This window comes from Myotis brandtii, unplaced genomic scaffold (assembly GCF_000412655.1).
Source record: "Myotis brandtii unplaced genomic scaffold, ASM41265v1 scaffold212, whole genome shotgun sequence".
Lineage (NCBI taxonomy): Eukaryota > Metazoa > Chordata > Mammalia > Chiroptera > Vespertilionidae > Myotis > Myotis brandtii.
Window position 1 is genome coordinate 1,001,199 of NW_005357931.1, and position 8,987 is coordinate 1,010,185.

Sequence of the window (8,987 nt, forward strand, 5' to 3'; positions counted from 1 at the left end):
TTCTCCAGGAAAAAAAAATCTGGTGCTTTTTCTTCACCATTGAAAAAACTGTGCTTGTTCATTAGGCGTAAAGGGTTAAGAATACTTGCACGGAGGCTGGGAACATTTGCAGAAGAGGAGCTAGGGCCCCGCCACAGGTGGTAGGCGAGGGCTGCAGGGCCCAAGGGGGTCCCGGCAAGTGGAGGAGCCCCATGGCCCAATCCTCTGTCCGCACAGGCCAGGCTGTGGTGTTGGTTTTGAGATGGGTGTCCTCGGTGGACCCACTGCGGCCAGGGCTGCGCTGTGGCTAGGAGGCCCAACTTGATCCTGGGGCAGCTCTTGCCCCAGAAGGCACTCATGCGTCTCAGTCAAGAAAGGGTCTGAGTCCCTTGAGTTGAGCAGAAGGAGGAGGACAAGGGGTCTCCTCCTGGAGGTGGTGGGTGTGAGATGCTGATGCCTGAGCCTGCCTCTTCTCCACTTTTCCTGGCTCCTGGACCAAGGGGGAAGGGGCCTCAAGGGAGCAGAAGCCCAGACACCCTGTCCTCCCTTGTTGGCCAGACAGCTGCCCCGATAAAGGAGCTCGGAGGTGCCTGGGACCCTGTCACCTCCTGTGCCCACCTGCAGGGTAAGAGGGCCCCAAGGAGATGAGGGGACAGAGGCTTTAGGCTCTATCCCCAAAGCTAGTGCTGACCTTTTCCCTCCAGGTGATCCCCACCCACCCCAGGCAATGCCTAAAGTTAGCCTGGGGCACTCGGGAGCCTGCAGACAACTGGGAGGAGGAGGAGACTACATCCCACTCTCAGCCCCTGAAACAGACATCGGTGCCCACAGCAAGTCATTCCAACAGCTCAGTTGGCACACAGCTCTAATGACTTGAATGATGTATTAATGTCAGGGAGGATCAGAGAATGTGAGTGTTGGAAGGAAATTTAGCAAGCATCTAATCCAACCTCCTCGTGTGGCAGCAGAGGAAACTGAGGCCCAGAGAGAGGAAGGCCGGTTTCTAGCACTACCCACTTTGTCAGTGAAGAGCCAAGACGGAACCCAGGACTCCAGCTCTCACTCCATCTGGCCTTCCCACTGACTCCCTCTACCTACTGGCCTTTCAAACTGGCCTTAGAGAGAACAAGAGCCCAAGACTATGAGGGGAGTGACCTTCCCTAGACCAACCTGGCTACCTGGGGGTCAAAGCAGGGTGGGGAGAATTCCCAACTTCCAGGGGCAACTAGTAACTAGCTTTCCCCAAAATTCTGCCTCGGAAGTACTTTCCACTTTGTCGGGGTCTCCACCTTTAGCCCTAGAGACACTGTTCACACACTGGAATCAGTGAAGGGGACAAGGTCATGCTCATTGCCATTAACCCAGAATCAGACTATTCACCATTTTTGCACTATTCTTTGTGTCTTAGCTCCTCAGCTACAGTGTAAGCTCCCAGAGGAGCTCATCATCTTCTTTGCTATCGCCTGTCCCAACACCTGCACTGGCAGACACTCAGGAAAGATGGCTTAGCCTGAGGAACATCCTTGTCAACCTCCCACCAGAAGCCACCTCCCCCACTCTGCCTGTAGGTGTCCATAGTAGCCATCCCTCCACCTGACAGTTCCCATTGTGCTAAAAGGTTCCACCTCAAGCCAAAATCTGCCTCCCAGTCATTTTTACCCATTGGTCCTGGTTTTACCCTTTGTAGCAGCAATGCAGACTCAATTTCCTTAACCTTATGGAATTCCTTCATATATGTGATAAATATCCTGGACCCCCTAGTCTTCTCTTATTGATATAAGGGCATTGAGGCTTGGGTGGGGGTGGGCCTTTGAGGGCAGTGCAAATGAGGGGGAGGAGGAGGGGAGGGGTAAAGGAAGAGGGCAGAATCCCAGCTGAGCTGGGGGTTTCCTCTTATAGATAAAGTTGGGTTGGGATTGGTGTATTTGGTGGAATTTGGTAGATTTTCCCATCTCCATCCCTCTGTTCTCCCATGTCTCTGCTCTCCTTGAGGTTCAGAAAAACTGCGGGGTGGTGGAGAAAGACACACGATATGGTGTCACCTGGAACTTCAGGTCTGCCTCTCCTACCGCCCCCATCCCTACACCCCAAGGAGGTTCCCAAGAGAGAGCGTCAATGTGTGGGCAGATAGTATTAATCCTCACAACAGCTAGGTGAGGTAGAGAAGTGGAAATGGAGATGCACTGTTGTTCTCCCCACTCTAAGGAGAAGGAAACTGAGGCACAGAGAAAGAAAGGGGCTTACCCAACATTATCAAAGAGTCAGAGAAAGAGCCAGAGGCTAGGGACACAGTGCCTCCCAAACCCAGCCAGCAGGGTTTCAGCCCAGGGCTTTCTCCAAGGGTCCCCATCAAGATTTGAGCCATCCCAAAGGAAGTTCAAAGTCCTCCTCAAGGTCCACAGTATTTGGCCTCAGCCCTTGAGTGCTAGCTGAGAGCACTTTGGCCAGGACCAAGTATCCATCACCTATGCTATCTTAGCTTCATCATCTGGTTAATTTTTTGCATAGGGAGGCAGTGGCCAAATTGCCTCTTTGTGACAGGGCATACGCAGGCTGAAAGGAGGAAGTTGGCCTGATCAGGGGTATCCTGGCTCTGAGGAACCTGGTGGCTACTTTAGTTGAAGGCTGGCCCCTCCCTGGTTCAGTGTGGAACCGGGGGGATGGCTGGAGCTCAGTGGATGGGCTCTGGAGCTGGGGATCCCTCCTTCAAGAGAGAATTCTTCTCTTACCTACTCAACCTCTGCCTTCCCAACCCCGGCTGAGCCCCTCAAAGGCCCATCTAAGACCCCCATCTGCTCCTTCTCCAGTCCTCCCCGTTCCCAGATGGCCCCTTCCATGCTCCATGCATTGTAAACATGAGAAAAAAACAAAGCAAAGGGAAAAACCAAAATGGAAAACAAAGCAAGGACACCCCCATCCCCCTCCCTGCTTCCCAACCTGGGTGAAAAAAATTATCCTTTTTTCATCGTAAACAGGATTTGGCTTTTTTTTTTCTTTTCATTTCTGATTCCTTTTCCCATTTCTCTCTTAAAGATGGGAAGATTTGGGCTGTCGTTGGTTGCTTCGGTCAGGCACCAAAACAAGAAACTCAATGAGAAATATTTGGTGCGAATTCGGTAATAGCGACATGTCCACCACAAGATGACTAGAGCACCACACACAACATTTTTCTTAAGCTAACATGCTCTGGCTGCCATCCACAGAAATAGCTAGAGACCCCTACATGGTTTCTACGTGGTCGAGAGGTATATATACAATCCTTCAAAGGGCAGGATTGAGGGGCCAGTCTATCAGCTAGGACCTTCAGGATCACGTCCAGATTCTCAGCAGCATGGGCCCCCCCTTCCCACCCCTGCTCTGGGCACGGCCAGCTCCCTCCCTCCCGCGCAGCGAGGCAGATGGGGACAGTCACCATTCTGGATGGGTGGGTCCTCCCCGACCCTTCCTTTCCCTCGGACACGGATACCACCAACTCCTCTTTCCACAAAATGTGCTTGCAGGCTTTTCCTCTACGTCAAATGGCTCAGAAGGCAAAGTTTGGCTGCAAGGGCTATGGCCGTGGGGGGACCTGGTGAAGGAAAATGGGGCATCCACTGGCTAATTCCTTCCTCAGCTGTCAGCTCCCAGTTGTGTCTCAATGTCCACCCGGCAGATGGGGCATTTCTTGCTCATGGCGAGCCACTGGTCCACACAGAGTTGGTGAAAAAGGTGCATACAGGGTAGGCGCCTGGAAGAGAGGGGGAGAGTCAGAGGAATGGCTGAGGGGAAGAACCCCAAGGCTGTGCCAGGAGTTGAGGGATAACGGCTACTCAAGGGACCAGGAGACTCACACCCAGGGCTACTAGGGAACAGGCCAAAGAGGGTCATGGGAGCTCTGCCATGGAGTGAGGCTGTGGCTGGGATGGGAAATCACGACAGGAAGGAGAACCCCCAAATTCTCCTTCTGCATGCAGCCTTTCAGTGTAGCCTGAAACAAAGCCATGGCTTTGTCTTAGACCCACCCAGGCCGAATATCAGGCTGTTCTCTGAAACTTCGCATCTATAAGTCCATACCCATAGGCACCACACATCTAGAATGTTCCACACCCCATCATCCTAGAACAACCATGAAACACACTTGGCACACGTGCGCGCATACACACACACACACACACACACACACACACACACACTCACTCACACTCGCACACACAAGCAAGCTCCACCCGACACACAGCACATGACTGATCACCAATACCCACGAGGAAAAGGAGATGGAATCCAAGAGGCTGGCCTCCTACCTCACATCTTCTCCATCCTCCAGCATAGACAGACAAATTGTGCATTTCTCGTCAGTGTCTGACTCCTCTCCCTCTTCCTTCTTGCCCTTGCCATTCTGGGGTCTTCTCTAGGAGAAACAAAGGAGGAGCATGTTACCGAGAGCGACTCACCTGGTGGTCTTGGCCCTTGCAGGCTCTTCCCCCACCTCCCTCCTCCAGTGAGGCAATCTCTTTGTAAGCTCCTAAGTTATACCCAGACTTCTATGCTCTTCCCAGGCCCTTCTCCCTGCCTAATCTCCACCCCTCCTCCTTGCTGCAGAATATAGAGGGTTAAAGCCAAATGAACTTTATTATTGTTGTTCCAGACAATTCATGTCCCAGGCATAAACTTTACACTGCCCTAGGAGCATAGAGTTTGGAAAGGAATTGGATACCAATGAATCAATCCTTTGCAAAATGTTGGCTGTGCATAAACAGCTTCACCTTTTCTGCTTTCCCTTATCCTGTTTACTCCTCCTTACACCCTTTCCAACCTAGATCCCTGTCTCCAGCCTTCTCCTCCACTTTCAGGTCCAGCATGCTTTGTTCATCCATCCATCCATGCATTCATTCATCTAATTTTCCTTCCTTCCTCCCTCCCTCCCTCCCTCACTCACTCTTCCCCCTCCTTTCCTCCCTCCCATCCTTCTTTCCTTCCTTCCTTCCTTCCTTCCTTCCTTCCTTCCTTCCTTCCTTCCTTCCTTCCTTCCTCCCTCTCTCCCTTCCTTCCTTTCTTCCTTCCTTCCTTTCTTCCTTCCTTTATTCCTTCTCCTTACAAATGTCTATTGTGAGGAGCTGAAGATGGGCTCTGGCTTGACCACAATGAGTATGTTCCTGCTCTAAGATTCTCAGTGCTTATCAAGCTTTTCATTCTTAGATTTTTAAATTTTTATTTATTTGTCATCATATCAGACTATATTTTTAGAGCAGTTTTAATTTACATAAAAATTGAACAGAAAACATAGTGTGCTCCCATTTCCCTCTGCCTCTCAACATATGCAGTTTGCCCTATTATTCGCATCTCGCCTTAGTGTGATGCATTTGTTGCAACTGATGAACCAATAGTGATAACACTACTATTAACTGAAGTCTTCTGGTTTACATTAGGGTTTACTCTTTGTGTTAAACAGCCCTTCGTGTTTTGACAAATGCATATTGTCATGTGTCCACCATTACATACAAAATAGTGTCACTGCCTTAAAAATCCCCTGTGAATCACCTATTCATTCTTCCCTCCCTCTCCTGAGGCCCCTGGCAATAACTGATCTTTTTATTGTCTTTAGTTTTGCCTTTTCCGGAATGGTATGTAGTTGGAATCATACAGTATGCAGCCTTTTTATGCTGGCTTCTTCCACTTTGTAATATGCATTTCCAGTCCTTCATGTCTTTTTATGGCTTAATAGTTCATTTCTTGTTATCATGAAATAATATTTCATTGTATGAATGAACCACAGTTTGTCCATTCACTTATTGAGGGACATCTTAGTTGCTTTTAAATTTTTTAATTTAATCTAAAAATTTTTAAACTTAAATTCCTGGCTTCTAATCCTACCTCAGATTCCTGGCAACAATTCTGGAGAATCTACCTCTGTAGGCTTAGGGTAGAGCCTGTGAATATGTGGCTTTAAAAGCTCCCCAGATGATCTTGATGCTCAATGAGAATTGGAAATGCTGCTCTGAAGTCTTAGTTGCCCATTTGTCTACATGTGAGACTGGAGTTGGGATTCTTTTCTAAGGCAAGTCTTAGCCTTCTGTGTAGGCACTCCCCTTGCTCACCCCACTCAGATACTAACATTCATTTCCCTGTACACCTTCCTAATATACCAACTCACAAGTCCACATGCACACACATAGCCAGCCTCCTCCCTTATTAATGAGAGGCCACCATATCCCCTCCTAGTTACACCTGACAGAGGCAAAGGAGAAAACCTGGGAAGGTATTGCTGCTTCAGAGCATCTAATCAGAGCAAAGGCTTCTAGATTTTGGACTGTGCCCCTCTGTAGACAATCAGGTCAAAGTCAACCTATATCCTCCCCACCTTCATCCCTATTATACATGCTGGCCTGCTGGCTGACTCACCTTCTTGTACTTGTGGGGGAAGGTGAACCTCTCAATGGTGTTCTGTACAGCTCCTCGAGTCACATTTCCCAACCTGTCCTCAAGCTGCAGCAGCTCCTGCAAAGAGAAAAATGTGGACGTGTGCACTCATGTGCAAAGGCACACATACACATGTGATGAGAAGGAGAGGCACTGACAGATGTTAGCAGGAAGCATTCACACAGCCATTCAGAAGAACTTGTCTGAAAGAACAAAATATCTCTACTTGCTCTCATTTTCTTTCTCTTCCTCTCAACCCAAGGCTCCTCCTGCCCCACTCACTCCCTACCCACCAGCAGGGGAAAAGGAGAGAGGACACGATAAATGGCAGTGATGAATGATAATAGCTTCTCCACCAACCCCACTGGAGCCAAGCTGGCCAGAGGATTCCCAGACAGAGGGGCAAGCATACCTCATAGCTCTCCCGCACAGCAGAGATGTGTCTGCTGGGGTTCAGTCCCTGGAGAGCAAGGAAGTGAAGCTGAGGGTAAGGGTAGTTTCGGATTTCATGGACAACCTGTCGGGGAGAAAATGCCTCAGATAGGATTCAAGCCTTCATGATCCCAGCGTCCGACTCCTCCTCCCATAGCCGCCAATCTGCATACCCTGAGAAACTATGGGCAGAAGTGTCCTTTTTCCTGCTCCTGGTCTCCCTCACCCCCGAAAGAACCAAGCCTATGGTGGGCCAGCCCCAGAATGAATAATAAAATCAATAGGTAACACCTGGCCTGATGGGGCATTTATTTCATGCAGGTACTGTTCTAAGCCCTTCAGATAGTTAACTGATTTAATGATCTCATCGGATTTGTAATAAGGATGCAATTACTATCCCCATTTTACTGATAGGGTAAATGAGACACGGGCACATTTAGTAAGTGGCCCAACTTATGCAACCAAGCGGCAGAACCACCATTTCAAACCCAGGCAGTTGTGGGGAAGTGGGGGCAGAGTCAATTCCTTCCCCCTTGACTCCACATTGTCTGACCCAGGTGGGGCAAGTGAGGGCACAACATTTAAGGGGGCACTGTGATCGAGACAAATAATATTTTATTGCAACATTTTTTTAAAAAATCAAAATTAATATAAAATATCTGTAATGAACAAAATGTCAAATTTTTCAATACAGAGAGGATCTGCCCCTGTACTTGTTTCGTGCTGCCTCACTCACCTCGCCCCGACCCGGTGTGAGTCAGAGGGCCAGGTGTCCAGCATACTAGTAGCTCCTCGTCTTAGTCACTGCATGGCCCTGGCCTGCTACTTAACCTCTCCATGCCTCAGTTTGCTAATCTGTAAAATAGGGATATTACCTCTTCTTGTGGAGTTATCGAGAGGCTTAAATAATTCATTTAAATTACTTAGAACAGTGCCTGGTATGCAGTAAGTGCTCAATAAGCGTTAGCTTTTATTCTCAGTAGATGGTGCTTTATAACAGGAACCATAGGACCTCAGGGCTGAAAGACTGCTGAGATTACTGGCCCACGCCCCTCATTTTACAGATAAGGAGACTGAGGTGCTGAGTGGTTAAAGGCAGAGGCAAGGACTGGCAGGCTGGAATTGTGCTTCGGGGCAGCAACCTGAAGAAGCTGCCTGGGATCAAGAAGATTTTCAGTCTTTTGCTACATTATTATTGTTGTTGTTAGTTTAATGAAACATCTTCACCTTCATTCCGTGCAGCTTGCAATGCCCCCAAACGGAACCTGATCCTTTTGCAGACTCAGCACCCTGCAGTGAAGAGAAGCCCAGCCCCTGCAGGAAGCTGACTGGATCAGCAGCCAGGCCACCCCTTGGGTCTCTTATGTTCCTCACACCAGTCCTGTGAGATGGGCCAGGCAGGTGTCTGCATCCCATTTCACAGATAAGTGAACTAACACCCAGGCAGGCACTGACGCTGAGAAATGAACTAAGCGCAGTCATACAGGGTCCAGAGCCCACCCTGCTTGCTCTTAGCCCTGAGCCTTTCCCCACACCTGCAACTACCCCCTTCCACCCTCCATTGCCTGCCCAGTCCTTTCAGCAGTACGAGCTTCTAGTGCAACAGGTGCTCTCAAGCCAGAGAGGGAGTAAGAGTTGGGAGGGGAGGGGAGCAGTTGGCCTGCCTGGGAGCGAGACACACAGAGGAACAGGGCACAGGGAGTAGGACACAAGGGAGCTGCAGGCCTCAGCCCACCATGTCCCCCAACAGGCAACAGGAGTCTGTTCCTGGCAGAGCCCCCTCACTCACCATCTGCGTGGAGGAGGAGTTTCTGGGAAAGTGGTGCATTCGAGGTGTCGCTAGGTAATGCTGATAGTGCTGAAGGATGGGCCGCACCTGGAACTGAGCAGGGCTCAAGCTGGCGTCCACACTGAGATCCCTGCGGGGACACAGCCACAGTGAGCCATGGGGGCGCGGGGGTGTACTCAGCCATGGGGTGACAGAAGGGACCTCAGACATCAAGCCCATGGTGGAGAACCAGAGTCACAAACAGCCAGAGCTGCAAGAAGCTGGACCTCAGTCACCCGTCCCCTCTCTTTACAGACGGAAATGAGACTCAGAGAAGTACGAGCTCTGCAAGGTCTGAAGGGGCTAGAACAGTCAAGACCTCATATAACCTTTTGAAACGAGTGCACCTAAG

General features: G+C 49.8%; 1 protein-coding gene across 1 annotated transcript in view; it reads right to left on the reverse strand.

The window, feature by feature from the left end:
• Nucleotides 1–2,964: 2,964 nt before the first annotated feature.
• The window catches only part of RNF165 (ring finger protein 165), an 84,068-nt gene continuing 78,045 nt past the window's right edge, over nt 2,965–8,987 (reverse strand). The window contains exons 4-8 of the mRNA XM_005865743.2: nt 8,597–8,726; nt 6,788–6,892; nt 6,358–6,453; nt 4,260–4,366; nt 2,965–3,706 (exon numbers count right to left, since the gene is read on the reverse strand). Coding sequence (XP_005865805.2) covers nt 3,589–3,706; nt 4,260–4,366; nt 6,358–6,453; nt 6,788–6,892; nt 8,597–8,726 — 556 coding nt within the window. The 3' untranslated portion in view covers nt 2,965–3,588. The remainder of the gene's footprint in view (nt 3,707–4,259; nt 4,367–6,357; nt 6,454–6,787; nt 6,893–8,596; nt 8,727–8,987) is intronic.